General features: G+C 44.2%; 1 protein-coding gene across 1 annotated transcript in view; it reads right to left on the bottom strand.

The window, feature by feature from the left end:
* asz1 (ankyrin repeat, SAM and basic leucine zipper domain containing 1) overlaps positions 1–9,741 on the bottom strand; it is a 77,642-nt gene extending 67,901 nt beyond the window's left edge. The window contains exon 1 of the mRNA XM_060840060.1: positions 9,679–9,741. Within this exon, the coding sequence (XP_060696043.1) occupies positions 9,679–9,681 (3 nt within the window). The 5' untranslated portion in view covers positions 9,682–9,741. The remainder of the gene's footprint in view (positions 1–9,678) is intronic.
* Between the last annotated feature and the right edge of the window lie 8,757 nt (positions 9,742–18,498).

Genomic DNA, 18,498 nt, shown 5'->3' with positions numbered 1-18,498 from the left:
TGGTACTTGACATGTTAAGATTAATTTTGCATAATTATGAACAAAGTGTACATAATTAAGTAAACAACTGGAGGTGTTCTTTTTAAAGCTACTTACAAAATAGGCCTAAAGCATTCAAGTCCATCAAATAATGCTTTCCAAAATTCTAAGAGGTAAATTATCAAGAGGTTCTGATCTTAACTACTATACTCGGGTACAATGGTTGACTACAAACATGTAGCTGCAATAGACCTTTCTTTCAGATGCCAAGGACATCAAGGAAATATAAAGCTAGTACGGTTAGTCTAATTTGCCAGCTCATTGAGTAGCAGAAAGTGAACTACGTGTACTATTGTATATGCAAAATAAATCCCTTACAATGCTAAAGGTTGAGACATACATATACTTGTAAAATTACAAATGACATTTACATTATAATTTGCAAATATAACTCTCCCATCTGGAACTTTTCTCCCATTATTACTGCAAACAAGATCTTAAAAAAACTGCAGATTAACAGTTCTAATAAGTAACAAAGCTACATTTAAAGGTGGAATTTAAAATATGATGCTTTTATTTTTGAAACATGTTAATTTAGACAGGAGTTACCAATATCTGTTAGCCAGCATTGGCTGTTACTAGCCTAAATCTGGCTCCCTTCTCCAGCAAGAGATATGTAGCCCTATTGATTGTCTTTGGACCTACAAGTTTGTTGCTTGTGAAAGGAAGCTTGATTCAGCAGAGTGAGCACTGAAGGTTTTTTTTACAGGTGCCAGAGATTCAGATTGGAACCTCGCAGTTATAGAAATATAAACCATAAGATTGATATGCAAAGTCAGTCAACCAGTGGGCAGGAATTAAAACAAGCATTAACATTTAAGGTCCTTGAACAACATGGACTAAAAGTGCAGTCAGTAAACTTATTTGATTAAAAAAAATCTGCACTGACAAAAAATTCATTCATCCCAACTGTAAATTTGAACAAGCAGCTATTAAAGCAGTTTGTTTATCATACAATGAGTCATAGCATCATAGAATCATAGAGCACAGAAACAGATCCTTTGGTCCAATCAGTCTTTGCTGACCATAATCCCAAACTAGTCCCACCTGCTTGTACTTGGCTCATAACCCTTCAAATATTTCTTATTCATATATTTATCCAAGTGTTTTTTAAACGTTGTTAATCTACCCGCATCCACCACTTCCTCTGGAAGTTCATGCCACCCGCAAACCACTCTTTGTAAAAAAAACTGCCCCCCATGTCTTTTTTAAATCTCTCTCCTCTCACATTAAAAATATATCCCCTAGTCTCGAAATCCCCCACCCTAAGGAAAAGACATCTACCATTCACCTTATCTATAACCCTCATGATTTTATAAAACTTGACAATGTCATCTCTCACCCTTCTACACGCGTGAAAAATGTCGCAGACTATCCAGCCTCTTCTCACAACTCAAACGCTCCATTCCTGGCAAGGTCCTGGTAAATCTCTTCCCAGCCCTCAGCCAACTTATCCTATCTATAATAGGGTGACCAGAACTAGACACGGTACTCCAGTAGAGGCCTCACCAACATCTTGTATAACCTCAACACAACATCCCAACTCCTACACTCAAAAGGTCTGTGCAATGAATGTAGGTGTGCTAATTGTCCTCTTAACCACCTTACCTATATGTGAGGCAAACTTCAAAGAGTTATGCACCTGAACCCCTAGGTCTCTGTTCTCTAACACTACCCAAGGCATTACTTTTAATTGTACAAATCCTGCCCTTGTTTGTTTTATCAAAATGTAAAACCCCACAATTACCCAAATTAAACTCCACCTGCTACTCTACAGCATATTGACCCAATTACCAAGTTTTGTTTGGAATCTTAGATAACTTTTATTGTCCACTACGCCACCAATTTGGTGTCATCCTCAAATGTACAAACCAGGCCTTCTATATTCTCATCTAAATCATTTCTATAAATGACTAACAAAAGTGGACCCAACACCAATTCCTGTGGAGCACTGCTGGTCACAGATCTCCAGTCTGAAAAACAACCATTCACCATCAATTTTGTCTCCAATTGGCAAGTTCACCCTGAATCCCATGTGATCTAACTTTACTAACTAGTCCACCATGAACCTTGTTATCCATTCACTAAGCAGACAACAAAACCAAACGATGATTTCAAATAACTGGTCACCTCCAAAACTTAAAATAAAATGTTAAAAATCACACAACATCAGGTTATAATCCAACAGGTTTAATTGGAAGCACGCTAGCTTTTGGAGCAACGCTCCTTCATCAGGTGATAGTGGAGGGCTCGATCGAAATACAAAATTTCTTGCAAAAATTTGCATTGTGATGTAACTGAAATTATACATTGAAAAATTGATTGTCTGTTAAGCCTTTCATCCGTTAGAATACAGTGATAGTTTCACTCCTTTCATGTGTAAATCACAAAATCATTTTTCTAAAGTTGCATTCTCGGGTTGGCTGTTAACAATGGTGATAGTTAGACAATATGTTGAAGGTGTTAGCCCTCTGTGTTCTCTGTCTATGACCTGATGTTTAAATTGATTCTAATCTAAAAAGTGAGATAACAGAGTTTTACATAAATTCATGCAGTTTTTGAGCTCAGAATTCCACGTGAATGTATGCAGTTTTTGAGCAAAGTGCAACGTAACTCTGCAAGTACAAAGTGAGTGCAGAGTGTCTTAAGTCTGTGAGGGGGTGTATGTGTAATAAAATATTTAAGTTACATTGATCTTGTCCCCTTTTTACCATTAATTTTCTTATGTCTTGAAAGCTTGATTCTTACTGGTACATGGTCCAGCACAGTGGGAGTCCTCAAATACCTTGTCCAAATAGCCATTCTTTATGCGTACTAAGATAGTAAGTGCTGACAGAAAGTCAGACAATCAACCAGGTTGAGCCCATAACCAAGCTAGATTTAGATCTCACCCTGATCTCCATATAAGTGTATTTCCTAGCAATGGTGATTGATCCTAAGAATTCTTGTTGATTCCTCTCCCTGACACTGACATGCAAAATTTCATTGCCCTTAGTGTAGACTCAGGATCAAACATGCACCATCCTGCTGATATGTACAGCTCCTGTGAATGTCGATTCAGCCAACAAAACCAGAGAAATCTCCTTAAGAATTTTTAATGCACACGTTCATTATTCAGTTTTGCAAATGTGAAGTATTAGAGATTGTCACTTCAGAAACACAGAAAGTATGAGGAGTCGGCCATTCAACCCTTCGAGCCTACTCCGCCATTCAATATAGTTATGGCTGATCTTGTAATCCTCACCTCTACTCTCCTGCCTTTTCCCTGTAATCTTCTAGTTGCTTTGATTCCTTTACTAATTAAAGATCTATCTCTGCCTTGAGCACACTTAAATCGATTACTCTCAGAAATAATTTCTTTTTCCAGATGAATTCAACAATATCTTTAATAATTGCCACCCTTCGATTACACAGAAACAAAGAAAATAGGAGCAGGCCAATTGGCTCTGCCATTCAATATGATCAAGATCGATCATCCAACTCAGTACCACTTTTCCACTTTCTGTTCATATCTTTTGATTCCTTTAGCCCAAATAATTATATCAAATTCTTTCTTGAAAATACTGAATAATGTGGCCTCAAATGCTTTTCTGTGGCAGAGAATTCCACAGGTTCCCCATTCTCTGGATGAAGAAACTTCTCCTCTTTTCAGTCCTAAATGGCCCTTCCCAAATCCTTAGACTGTGATCCCTGGTCACCAATAACATCCTTCCTGCATTCATCCTGTCCAGTTCTGCTGGGACTTTATAGGCTTCTTTGAGCTTCCTCCTCTTATTCTTCTCAACTCTGGTGAATATCGTCCTAACCTATGCAGTTTCTCTTCATATGTCAATTCTACTGTCCCAGGAATCTGTCTGATAAACTTTATTTGCACTCCCTTCATAGCCGAACAACCTTTCTCAGATACAGTGATCAAAACCACACACAATATTCCAGGTGTGGTATCAATGTCCTGTTCAATAGCAGCAAGACACCCCTCTCCTGTACTCCAATCCTCTCGCTACAAATGCCAATACATTTATGCATTATTCACCGCATGCTGCCCTCAATACTTAATTTCACTGACTGGTGTACAAAGACACCCAGGTTTTGTTGCTCCTTTCCCTTTCCCATTCCCAATCTATTGCCATTCAGATAATAGTCTGCTTTCCTGTTTTGGTTACCAATTTGGAAAACCTCACATTTATCCACAATACACTGCATTCACTCACTCAATTGGTGTAAATCATACTGAAGCATCTCTGCATCCTCATCATAATTTACCCTCCCAATTAGCTTTATGTCATCTGCAAATTTGGAGAAGTTACGCTTTAGTTCCCTCATCTAAATCATTCGTACATATCATGACCAATTAAGAAGATGCCAAGCTTGTACTTAGAACTGAGAACTTTTAAAAGAGGCTGTTTCTCTCCTGTCACATGCTGCTTCGTTCCTGTCTTTTGATGATGGATTTGGATGTGGGTGCAGTGGGACCCAGCTGGTCTGTTGTGCAAGACCAGAAATGGTGGGAGAAGCCTGCAATTGATGAAATTGAGGCATTAGCCAGTGGATGCAAATTTTGGGTGGAACAAAGAGTGGGTGGGAGCATTTCAGAAGTAAGGGGCTGCAAAGGGAGGGGAGGGAAGCACATAGTTGCAAAGGGGCAGGGGAGAGAATTGAGTGTTTGCAAGGGAGGTATGGGAGAGTGACCGAAACAGAGACTAGATGGAGAGCAATGAAGGAAGTCACTGTAAAGGGGAGATGGAGAGAAGCCAGCAGCAGAAAAGGGAGAAAGCAAGGGAGATTGTGAAAGGAAGAGAATGAATTAAATCCCATCAACAAAGGAATACTCAGTTAACTGGAAGACAGGAAAAACTGGAATCACTGAGGTAATGCCAATTACTGTGATTATTATGAAGTGTTGTCAGCTAATTTGGGGAAAAAAAACTTGCTGTTTACTTGTGACTATTGCCTTGTGCCAATTTAGATAGTGTGAAGTGTATAACACTAAAGCAATCCTCGTGTGCCAGATATTCTCTCTCTCAAAGGACGTCACAAAGTCCTAAAAATATTACTGGACACAGCATCTAGTTAGAGGGAGGAACTGAAGGAAATCAATATTAGTAAGGAAACAGATTTGGGCAATTGATGGGATTAAAGAATGATAAGTCCCCAGGGCCCGATAATCTACATCCCAGCATATTAAAGGAAGTGTCCTCAGAAACAGTAGGTGCCTTGCTAAGCGTCTTTCAAAATTCTACAAAGGCTGAACAGTTCCTTTGGATTGGAGGATAGTTAATATAACCTCTCATCTTTTAAAAAGTGGGAGAGAAAACAAAAAATTATACAGTGGTTAACCTGACATCGGTTGGGGGGGGGGGGGGCGGCGGCAGGGGGGGGGGGGGGGGGGGGAGATGCTAGAGTCCATTATGTAATATTAAATAACAGAGGACTTGGAAAACAATGAAAGTCAGCATGGATTTACGAAAGGGAAATCATGCTTGACAAATCTGGAATTTTTTTAAGAATATGGTTAGTAGAATCGACAAGTGGGGGCCAGTGAATGTGAAAGCTTTCAATAAGGACCAACATAAAATCAACATGTAAAATTAATGTATATGTGATTGGGGTAGTGACAGCGACAGTTAGCAGACTAGAAATAAAGAGTAGAAATAAATGGGTCCTCCCCATCTCCAATCCCAAGTGGCAGACAGTGGTTACTGGAGTACTGTACTTGGTCCCCATCTATATTTTCAAGGAGTTAGGTATAGTTCTTTGGATTAAAGGGACCACAAAGACTATGGGGCGGGGAGGTGGGGGTGAGGTCGGATCTGGGACTGAGTTGGATAATCAGTCATGAACAGTGAAACAAGGTTGAAGGGTCAAAAGGCCTCCTCATGATCCTATTTTCTATTTTTCAGTGTAAAATAGAAAGGTGACAATTACTGATCATGTGGTTTGATTCTTCTAATTGCTTTTCAGCAAGAATCCAATTATCTCATATCACCAAAAAACACTGAAGGTATTGTCACATTCCTAGTAGGGCTTATGCCTGAAATGTCGATTTTCCTGCTCCTCGGATGCTGCCGGCCTGCTGTGCTTTTCCAGTGCCACCCTTTTCAACTGTTACTATGTGACAACAGCTAACATGATTAAAGCGTTAGTGAGTAAGGAAAGGTAGCAATCAAAAACAAATAAGCAAGCCCCAGGAAGGCCCAAAAATCCAGTTTAACTCTAGTTCCTACAATGTTAACCTTAGTTTTTACAACATTCTTTTATTGGCTCCAATTAGTTGTTGTGCTAACCAACTGGCTAGTTTAGAGTTATTGACCATTTGCTGTTGAGTACAGAACTCTTCAAGTGCAAGGACTGCCATAGGGCAGGACAAGGATGGAAAAATATTGATGGTTCAGTAGGTAAGCAAAATTTGTGCCAAGTTCCAAACTCGATAAATTTTGGACAAAAGTACACTCGGTATACTGGACAAGGTTTGTAAAATATATAATTCTTGTTAATATCCAAAGCAAAACATTTGAACGAGCTAAATTTGCATAAAGTTAAAAACTAAATTAAGATATACATGCAAAGGGCTATGAAGCTCCTTTACCTGCCTGACTGCATTTAGATTTTATCGTATAGACAAATTATTAAGCTCTGCACATAGATTGTCCCCATTTGAAGAATGAGAAAACTCAGTAGCCACACACACATACCATCAACATTGATTCAAATGATTGCCCTTTGCCCTTGAATTTAAGTAAACCTTAATTATGTACTTTTACAAGTATAAAATGAATAACCTAAAATACAGTATACCAAAATGCTTACATTCTAAAAAGGAATGAATCCTGGTTCCTTAACACTATTTTAATATTGAAAATTTTAAATGCCCAAAGCTTTAATGCTTGAATTCAATGTAAAACAACAGCACTAACATATAAAAAAAACTGAAGGTTTTCGGTTTTGCATAATTTCAAAAACATGCACACCCAATTTGCATCAATAAATTAACCATCTGAGCAGTTAAAGTCAAATTCATAATATATATGTTTAATCAATATTTACATAAAAATTTTCCATGCCCTAACTATACAAACTCAAGTTGCCTTTTTTTCTGTACTTCACTGCCATCTGTTGGAACCAAGCTCTGTGAAACAGTGAATTCCACTTCTAATGCTATTCATAATACTTAAATACACTTTATGGCAAAGTTGGACTTCATAGATTTTGGAGGATGGAAGGCTAGCAAATCAAAACTGCATGCATTTAGAACGTCATAGATATGTATAGCATGGAAATAGAACCTTCGGTCCAACTCATCCATGCCAACCAGATATCCCAACCTAAGCTAGTCCCATTTGCCAGCACTTGGCCCATATCCATCTAATCCTTCCTATTCATTTACCTTTTAAATAATGCAAGTGTACCAGCATCCACCACTTTCTCTGTCAGCTCAATCCATACATGCACCACCCTCTACATCAAAACATTGCCCCTCAGGTCCCTTTTATACCTTTCCCTTCTCATCCCAAACCTACAGCCCCTAGTTCTGGACTCCCCCACTCCAGGAAAAAGACTTTGTCTATTTATCCTATCCATGACCCTCATGGTTTTATAAAACTCTGAGGTCACCTCTCAGCCTCCAAAGCTCCAGGGAAAATAGCCCCAGTCTATTCAGCCTCTCCCTGTTGCTCAAATCATCCAACCCTTGCAACATCCTTGTAAAACTTTTCTGAACCCTTTCAAGTTTCACAACATCCTTCTGAAAGGAAGGAGATCAGAACTGCATGCAGTGATCCAGAAGTGGCCTAACCAGCGTCCTGTACAGTCGCCAAAAGACCTCCCAACTCCTGTACTCAATGCTCTGACCAATAAAGGAAAGCATACCAAACGCCTTCTTCACTATCCTATCTACCTGCGACTCTCAAGGAGTTATGAACCTGCATTCCAAGGTCTCTTTGTTTAGCAACATTCCCTAGGACTTTACCATTAAGTGTATAAGTCCTGCTAAGATTTGCTTTCCCAAAACGCAGCACCTCACATTTATCTGAATTAAACTTCATCTGCTACTCCTCAGCTCATTGGCTCATCTGATCAAGATCCCATTGTAATCTGAGGTAATCTTGGTGTCATCTGCAAAGTTACTAACTATACCTCCTTTGTTCACATCCAAATCATTTATATAAATGATAAAAAGTACCCAGCACCCATCCTTGTGGCACTCCACTGGTCACAGGCCTTCAGTCTGAAAAACAACCCTCCACCACCACCTTCCTTCTTCAGTCTTCTACCTTCCAGCCAGTTTTATATCCAAATGGCTAGTTCACTGTGTTCCATGAATCTAACTTTGCTAATCAGTCGCCCATGGGGAACCTTGTCAAACGCTTTACTCTGCCCTCATCAATCCTCTGTACCTTTTTCAAAAAAACGCAATCAGGTTTGTGAGACATGATTTCCCATGCACAAAGCCATGTTGACTGTCCCTAATCAGTCCTTGCCTTTCCAAATATGTGTAAATCCTGTCCCTCAGGATTCCCTCCAACAACTTGCACACCACCGACGTCAGGCTCACTGGTCTATAGATCCCTGGCTCGTCCTTACCAACTTTCTTGAATAATGGTACCACGTTAGCCAACCTCCAGTCTTCTGGTACCTCGCCGGTGACTATTGATGATACTACCTCAGCAAGGGGCCCAGCAAAGACTTCCCTAGCTTCCCACCAGATCATGATTAAAGGTTCTAGCAGAAGGACTGACACAGGCAATATTGTGATGTGCATCAGCAGCCTTGGTAACAGGAAAGATGTGACATTTGAAGTTCAGACCTGAATTGACCAGAATGACAAGATTTCACAATGTATGGTTCTGCCTGAGTGTCCCTGAAGATGCAATACAGTCAGTGGCACAGTCGTAGTGCTAATGTTAGGTTGAAGATAATAGCTTTGGTCTCCATTGTACTCTGGGTGGGGAGTATGGGTATTTTCCCCTCTCTCTGGTTGGGGTATTTTCCCCTCTCTCTGGTTGGGGTTCCCCTCTCTCTGGGTGAGGGGTATTTTCCCCTCTCTCTGGGTGAGGGGTATTTTCCCCTCTCTCTGGGTGAGGGGTATTTTCCCCTCTCTCTGGTTGGGGTATTTTCCCCTCTCTCTGGGTGAGGGGTATTTTCCCCTCTCTCTGGTTGGGGTATTTTCCCCTCTCTCTGGGTGAGGGGTATTTTCCCCTCTCTCTGGTTGGGGTATTTTCCCCTCTCTCTGGGTGAGGGGTATTTTCCCCTCTCTCTGGGTGAGGGGTATTTTCCCCTCTCTCTGGGTGAGGGGTATTTTCCCCTCTCTCTGGTTGGGGTATTTTCCCCTCTCTCTGGGTGAGGGGTATTTTCCCCTCTCTCTGGGTGAGGGGTATTTTCCCCTCTCTCTGGGTGAGGGGTATTTTCCCCTCTCTCTGGTTGGGGTATTTTCCCCTCTCTCTGGGTGAGGGGTATTTTCCCCTCTCTCTGGTTGGGGTATTTTCCCCTCTCTCTGGGTGAGGGGTATTTTCCCCTCTCTCTGGGTGAGGGGTATTTTCCCCTCTCTCTGGGTGAGGGGTATTTCCCACTCTCCTCTCCCCCCCGCCGGTGAGTGTTTGGCGGTAATTCCTTCCCTTCGGTTCGGTGTTTTGTGAGTCTCACCATTGCCTGGATGTCATCGTAGGTGTCACAGCCCAGGTACCAGCCATCGTCGGAATCCTCCGTCTCTGCTCCGGCAGCGACACAGCGGCCCGGGGCCGGGGCCGGGGACATGGACAGGGCTCGGGCTGGGGCCGCCATGACAGCGACAGCGGGGCGGCGAGAGGTCAGGTCACAGCACCCGGGGGGGGGGGGTGATCCTGACACACCCTCCCCATCGGCAATGACTGTCACCCCCCACACACCCCTCCCCCCCCCCCGGGAAAATTACCACTCAGGATATAATTACCCCACACACACACACACACCCGGGTAAATTAACACTCAGGGTATAATTACCCACCCCCCCAGGAAATTTAACATTCAGGATATAATTAACCCCCCCCGACACATATCCCTGAGTAAATTAACACTCAGTGTATAATTAACCCCCCACACATCCCTGGGTAAATTAACACTCAGGGTATACTTACCCCCCTCCCCAAACACCCCCGGTTAAATTAACAGTCAGGGTATAATTACCCCCCCGCCACACACACACACACCCCGGGTAAATTATCACTCAGGATATAGTTACCCCACCCGGGTAAATTAACACTCAGTGTATAATTACCCCACACACACCCCTGGGTAAATTAACACTCAAGGTATAATTACCCCCCCGGGTAAATTAACACTCAGGGTATAATTACCCCGCACCCCCCCCCGGTAAATTATCACTCAGGATATAATTACCCTGCATCCCCCCCACCCCGTGTAAATTAACACTCAGTGTATAATTACCCCCCATCCCGCCCCTGGGAAAATTACCACTCAGGGTATAATTACCCCACCCACACACACACATACCCGGGTAAATTAACACTCAGGATATTATTACCCCCCAGCCTCCGGGTAAATTAACACTCTGGGTATAATTACCCCACACACCCCCAGGTAAATTAACACTCAGGGTATAATTACCCCCCCTGGGAAATTAACACTTAGGGTATAATTACCCCGCACCCCACCCACCCCGGGTAAATTAACACTCAGGTTATAATTACCCCACACCCACCCTCTGGTAAATTTGCACTCAGGATATAATTACCCCAGATCCCACCCCCGGGAAAATTACCACTCAGTGTATAATTGCCCCACCCACAGCCCCCCCCCCGGGTAAATTAACACTCAGGGTATAATTACCCCTCCAGCCTCCGGGTAAATTAACACTCAGGGTATAATTACCCCACACCTCCCTGGGTAAATTAACACTCAGGGTATAATTACTCCACACATCCCCCCGGGTAAATTAACACTCAGGGTATAATTACCCCCCCCGGGTAAATTAACACTCAGGGTATAATTACCCCACACCCACCCTCTGGGTAAATTTTCACTCAGGATATAATTACCCCACATCCCGTCCCCCGGAAAATTACCACTCAGGGCATAATTACCCCACCCACACACACACACCCCCGGTAAATTAATACTCAGGATATAATTATCCCCCCCAGCCTCTGGGTAAATTAACACTCAGGGTATAATTACCCCCACACACACACATCCCTGGGTGAATTAACACTCAGGGTATACTTATCCCCCCCCAAACACCCCCCGGGTAAATGAACAGTCAGGGTATAATTACCCCCCCCCCCGCCACACACACACACCCCTGGGTAAATTAACACTCCGGGTATAATTACCCCACACCCCCCCGGGTAAATTAACACTTAGGGTATAATTACACCCATCCCACCTGGGTAAATTAACACTCAGTATAATTACCCACCACACCCCCCTGGGTAAATTAACACTCAGGGTATAATTACCCCCCCCCGGGTAAATTAACACTCAGGGTACAATTACCCCACACCCCCCCGGTAAATTATCACTCAGGGTATAATTACCCTGCACCCCCACCCCCCCCCCCCCACCCCGTGTAAATTAACACTCAGGGCATAATTACCCCACATCCCACCCCCGGGAAAATTACCACTCAGGGTATAATTACCCCACCCACACACATACACACACCCGGGTAAATTAACACTCAGGATATAATTACCCCCCTGCCTCCGGGTAAATTAACACTCCGGGTATAATTACCCCACAACCCCCCCGGGTAAATTAACACTTAGGGTATAATTACACCCACCCCCCCGGGTGAATTAACACTGAGGGTATAATTACCCCACACCTCCCGAGTAAATTAACACTCAGGGTATAATTACCCCTCAACCCCTGGGTAAATTAACACTCGGTGTATAATTACCCCCCCACCCACCCCTGGTTAAATTAACACTCTGGGTATAATTACCCCCCCTCCAACACCCCCCCCCGGGTAAATTAACACTCAGGGTATAATTTCGCCCCCCCCACACACACACGGGTAAATTAACAATCAGTGTATAATTACCCCCACAATCCCCTCATGTAAATTAACATTCAAGGTATAATTACCTCTCCCCCGGGTAAATTAACACTCAGGGTATAGTTACCCCACACACACCCCCGGATAAATTAAAACTCAGGGAAATTAACACTCAGGATATTATTACCCCTCACCCCACCCGGGTAAATTAACACTCAGTGTATAATTACCCACCCACATGCCCCCTGGGTAAATTAACACTCAGGGTATAATTACCCCCACACTCCACTGGGTAAATTAACACTCAGAGTATACTTATCCCCCCCACACACACACCTCCTGGGTAAATTAACACGCAGGGTATAATTACCCCCCATCCACACACACAACTTGGGTAAATTTACACTCAGGGTATAATTACCCCCCCACACCCCCAGGTAAATTAACACTCAAGGTATAATTACCCCCACCCACCCATACACACACCCCTGGGTAAATTAACACTCAGGATATAATTACTCCCCCCCCCATCCCACCCGGGTAAATTAACACTGAGTGTATAATTACCCCCCCACACATCCCCAGGTAAATTAACACTCCGGGTATAATTACCCACCCCCCACCAACACCCCCCCCGGGAAATTTAACTTTCAGGATATAATTAACCCCCCCCGACACACACCCCTGAGTAAATTAACACTCAGGGTATAATTACTCCCCCACTCCCCTCCGGGTAAATTAACACTCAGGGTATAATTACCCCCACACCCCAGGGTAAATTAACACTCAGGATACAATTAACCCCCCCCACCCCCGACACACACCCCAGGGAAAATTTACACTCAAGGTATAATTACCCTCCACCACCACAAACACCCCTGGGTAAATTAACACTCAAGGTATAAGTACTCCCCCCCACAACCCCCCCCCCCCCGGGTAAATTAACACTCAAGGTATGGTTACCCCCACACCCCCTGGGTAAATCAACACTCAAGGTGTAATTACATCCCCACCCCACACACACCCTTGGGTAAATTAACACTCAGGGGTTAATTACCCCCACAGCCCCTGGGTAAATTAACACTCAGGGTAGAATTACCCCCCCATACACACACGGGTAAATTAACAATCAGGGTATAATTACCCCCACAATCCCCTCGTGTAAATTAACATTCAAGGTATAATTACCTCTCCCCCCGGGTAAATTGACACTCAGGGTATAGTTACCCCCCACACACCCCCAGATAAATTAAAACTCAGGGAAATTAACACTCAGGGTATAATTACCCCCACACCACCCTGGGTAAATTAACACTCAGGGTATACTTAGCCCCCCCCCCACACACACACCGTGTAAATTAACACTCAGGGTATAATTACCCCCACACCCCTGGGTTAATTAACGCACAGGGTATAATTATCCCCCACACCCCCCACAGGTAAATTAACACTCAGGGTACAATTACCCCCACACACCCCTGGTAAATTAACACTTGGGGTATAATTACCCCCATACACTCACACCCCCGGGTAAATTGACACTCAGGGTATAATTACTCCCACCCCCTGCATCGTGGAAATTAACACACAGGTTATAATTACACCCCCAAACATCCCCCCGGGTAAATTAACACTCGGGATATAATTAACCTCCCCACCCAACACACACCCCAGGGAAAATTAACACTCAAATGTATAATTACTCCCCCCCCCACACCCCCTGGGTAAATCAACACTCAAAGTGTAATTACATCCCCCCACACACACGCCCGGGTAAATTAACACTCAGGGTTTAATTACCCCCACAGCCCCCAGGTAAATTAACACTCAGGGTAGAATTACCCCCCCCCCCCCCATACACACACGGGTAAATTAACAATCAGGGTATAATTACCCCCACAATCTCCTCGTGTAAATTAACATTCAAGGTATAATTACCTCCCCCGCCGGGTAAATTAACACTCAGGGTATAGTTACACCCCCCCCCCACACCCCCGGATAAATTAAAACTCAAGGAAATTAACACTCAGGGTATAATTACCACCACACCATTCCGGGTAAATTAACACTCAGGGTATACTTAACCTCCCCCCTCCATACACACAACCCCCGTGTAAATTAACACTCAGGGTATAATTACCCCCACACCCCTGGGTAAATTAACACTCAGGGTATAGTTACCCCCACACCCTCCCCCCGGGTAAATTAGCACTCAGGGTATAATTACCCTCCATATCCCCCAGGTAAGTTAACACTCAGGGTATAATTATCCCACAACCCCCCCCCCCCCACACCCCTGGGTAAATTAATATTCAGGGTATAATTACCTCCACACACACCCCTGGGTAAATCAACACTCAAAGTGTAATTACATCCCCCCACACACACCCCTGGGTAAATTAACACTCAGGGTTTAATTACCCCCACAGCCCCCAGGTAAATTAACACTCAGGGTATAGTTGCCCCCTACACACAAACCCCAGGTAAATTAACACTCAGGGTATAATTACCCCCCAACACCCCCCACAGGTAAATTAACACTCAGAGTATAATTACCCCCACACTCCCCCCAGGTAAATTAACACTCGGGGTATAACTATCTCCCCCCTACGGGTAAATTAACACTCAGGGTATAATTACGCCCACACACACACACCCCAGGTAAATTAACACTCAGGGTATAATTACCCACTCATTCCCCTCCCCGGGTAAATTAACCCCCAGTGTATTATTACCCCCACACTGCCCAGGTAAATTAACCCCCAGGTATAATTACCCCCACACCCACCCCTCCATGGTAAATTAATGCCAGGGGTATAATTACTCTCACACACATCCCTGGGTTAATTAACCCCCAGGGTAAATTAATCCCCCAGGGTATAACTGCCCCAGCTGCTCTAGGTATAATTACTCCACTCCCTGCAATCATTACCCCCAAACACAATGTATAATTACCTACAGCCCCTTGGATATGATTAACCCCTCCCCTGAGTATAATTACCTCCAGTCCCCTTGAGTATAATTACCCCTAGCCCCGTTGGGTATAATTAACCTCTTCCCTGAAAGTAATTACCCCCAGACCCCTTGAATATAATTAATCCCTCCCTTGGATATAATTAACCCCTCCCATGGTGGATGGTGGTGGGGTGTAAAGTGTTGTGGGAGAAAAGATGTTGATAGTTCAGATTAAATGATTAGAATGTGAGAATGGCTGAACAACTTTCCAACTCAGCCCTGCCATCATGACCTGTCCTACCTGTCGATCTTCCTTTCCACCTATCTGCTCCACCCTCCTCTCCTACCTATCACCATTACCCCAACCTCCATCTACCTATCACACTCCCAGCTACCTTTCACCCCCCACCCCACCCCCCAGCCCCAACCCCCTCTCATTTACCAAAAGAGAAAATGCTGGAAAATCTCAGCAGGTCTAGCAGCATCTGTAAGGAGAGAAAAGAGCTGACGTTTTGTGTCTAACTGACCCTTTGTCAAAGCTGCCACCCCCTCACTTATCTCTCCACCCCTCAGCTCATAGGCCTCATTCCTAATAAAGGGCTCTTACCCGAAACGTCGATTCTCCTGTGCTTTTCCAGCATCCCACTCTCGACTCAGAACAGGGGTGTATTCAACTGCCCAACTGGAAAGAACAGACAATCCCAATAGGGTGGGGGGAGGATAGAGAGGACATGGTGACAGAGAATGTAACAAGTAAAGCTAGAAGAAAGGGAAGGAATGGGTTCACAATTTGAAGGTGTTGAACTCAATATTATGTCCAGAAAGTTGAAAAGTGCCTAGCCTGAAGATGAGATGTGGTTCCTCTATTTTTCGGTGTGCTTCACTGGAGCATTGCATGATGCTGAGGACAGAGACACGGACATGCAAGTAGGACGCTATGTTAAAATGACTGGCTATGGGAGGATTGGGTGTCGTGCTTGTTCAAAGGCTTTACTGATTCTCCTCCACTGAAGTATCTTCATTGGGGGAGTAGGGAGAGGTCACTATCATCATCAATGTAATAAAATCTCTTAAGGAGCTTATATCTAAAATATGTGACACCAAGGCACCTAAATTGATAATGTGTCAGTTATCAAAAGTTTTGTCAAAGAATTAGGTTTCAAGGGCTGTCTTAAAGGAGGAACATAAAGTTTAGGGAGGAAATCCAGAGAATAAGGCCTAGATAGCCAAAGAACAGCCACCAATAATGAAATGATTAAAATCAGAGGTGTAAGGGGTTGGAGGGTTACCATCATCTCCCAGACCATACAGAACCTCGTCACCTCAGGAGATCTCCCACCCACAGCTTCTAACCTCATAGTCCAGGAACCCCGCACTGCCTGGTTCTACCTCCTTCCCAAGATCCACAAGCCTGACCACCCTGGCCGACCCATTGTCTCAGTATGCTCCTGCCCCACTGAACTCATCTCTACCTACCTCGACACTGTCCTATCCCCCCTAGTCCAGGAACTCCCCACATACGTTCGAGACACTTCCCACGCCCTCCACCTCCTCCAAGACTTCCGTTTCCCCGGCCCCCAATGCCTCATCTTCACCATGGTTATCCAATCCCTCTACACCTCCATCCGCCATGACTAGGGACTCCAAGCCCTCTGTTTTTTTCCTCTCCAGACATCCCCAACAGTACCCTTCCACCAACACTCTCATTTGTTTTGCCGAACTGGTCCTCACCCTTAACAATTTCTCCTTTGAATCCTCCCACTTCCTCCAGACCAAAGGGATAGCCATGGGCACACGTATGGGCTCCAGCTATGCCTGTCTCTTTGTTGGCTACGTAGAACAGTTGATCTTACGTAATTACACTGGCACCACTCCCCACCTCTTCCTCCATTACATTGATGGCTGTATTGGTGCCACCTCGTGCTCCCGCGAGGAGGTTGAGCAATTCATCAACTTCACCAACACATTCCACCCTGACCTTAAATTTACCTGGACCATCTCTGACACCTCCCTTCCCTTCCTGGACCTCTCCATCTCCATTAATGACGACCGACTTGACACTGACATTTTTTACAAACCTACTGACTCCCACAGCTGCCTGGATTACATCTCTTTTCACCCTACCTCTTGCAAAATGCCATCCCGTATTCCCAATTCTTCTGCCTCCGCCGTATCTGCTCCCTGAAGGACCAGTTCCACCACAGAACACACCAGATGGCCTCGTTCTTTAGAGACGCAATTTCCCTTTCCACATGGTTAAGGATGCCCTCCAACGCATCTCGTCCACATCCCGCACCTCCGCCCTCAGACCCCACCCCTCCAACCGTAACAAGGACAGAATGCCCCTGGTGCTCACCTTCCACCCTACAAATCTTCGCATAAACCAAATCATCCACCGAAATTTCCGCCACCTCCAAAAAGACCCCACCACCAGGGATACATTTCTCTCCCCAACCCTTTCTGCCTTTCGCAAAGACCGTTCCTTCCATGACTACCTGGTCAGGTGCACGCCCCCCTACAACCCACCCTCCCAACCTGGCACTTTCCCCTGCTACCGCAGGTAGTGTAAAACCTGTGCCTACACCTCCTCCCTCACCTCTATCCAAGGCCCTAAAGGAGCCTTCCACATCCACCAAAGTTTTACCTGCACATCCACTAATATCATTTATTGTATCCGTTGCTCCCAATGCGGTCTCCTCTACATTGGGGAGACTGGGCGCCTCCTAGCACAGTGCTGTAGGGAACATCTCCGGGGCACCCGCACCAATCAATCACACCGCCCCGTGCCTCAACACTTCAACTCCCCCTCCCACTCTGCTGAGCACTTGCTCCCACATCACTAGCCTCAACTGCCTTTTGGAAAGTTCTGGAAAAGTCATGGACAGTCAGCACTGGTTCATTTATTTAATTGCCTTCAGCTTCCCAAATGCTGTCTGGCATTCTGCAGAACATAACACTTTTGCTGTTTCTTTTGAAGGTTCAGCTATTGTACTGAAAGTATGCACAAATTTCCAGTAAAATCCACACATTGATTTATGTTTCGTTTTAGGAACCGGAATTCTATTAAACCTTCACTTTTGTTGCCCTAGGCTTATCACTACATCAGCCAGCTATAATTATTAAAAAGGTCTTCAACTTGTCTTCCTTACTCTTGCCAAGTGCTACTATAAACTACAACAACATCATCAAAGTACACTATGCAGTTACCAACTCCAGCTATCATTTGATTCATAAGCCTCTGCAATGTAGCTGGGGCATTTTTAAGCCAAATTGCATCACCCAACATTGGTGTAACCTACTTGAGGTAATAAAGTGTCAGTTTCTTTCGCCCTTGATATTAATGGTATTTGCCATTACCCCTTCAACAGGTCAATCTTAGCAAGGAATGAAGCACCACCAACCCAATCAATGCAATCCTCCAATTGTAGAATTGGGTACAAATCTGTTTTGCACCTTCGGTAATCTATACAAAATTAATCCATCCAGTTTAGGAACTAACACTATTGGTGAAC

This window comes from Hemiscyllium ocellatum, chromosome 19, assembly GCF_020745735.1.
Source record: "Hemiscyllium ocellatum isolate sHemOce1 chromosome 19, sHemOce1.pat.X.cur, whole genome shotgun sequence".
NCBI classification, from domain to species: Eukaryota; Metazoa; Chordata; class Chondrichthyes; order Orectolobiformes; family Hemiscylliidae; genus Hemiscyllium; species Hemiscyllium ocellatum.
Note: the sequence above shows the minus strand (reverse complement) of the source record. Positions and strands in the feature narration are given on the sequence as shown.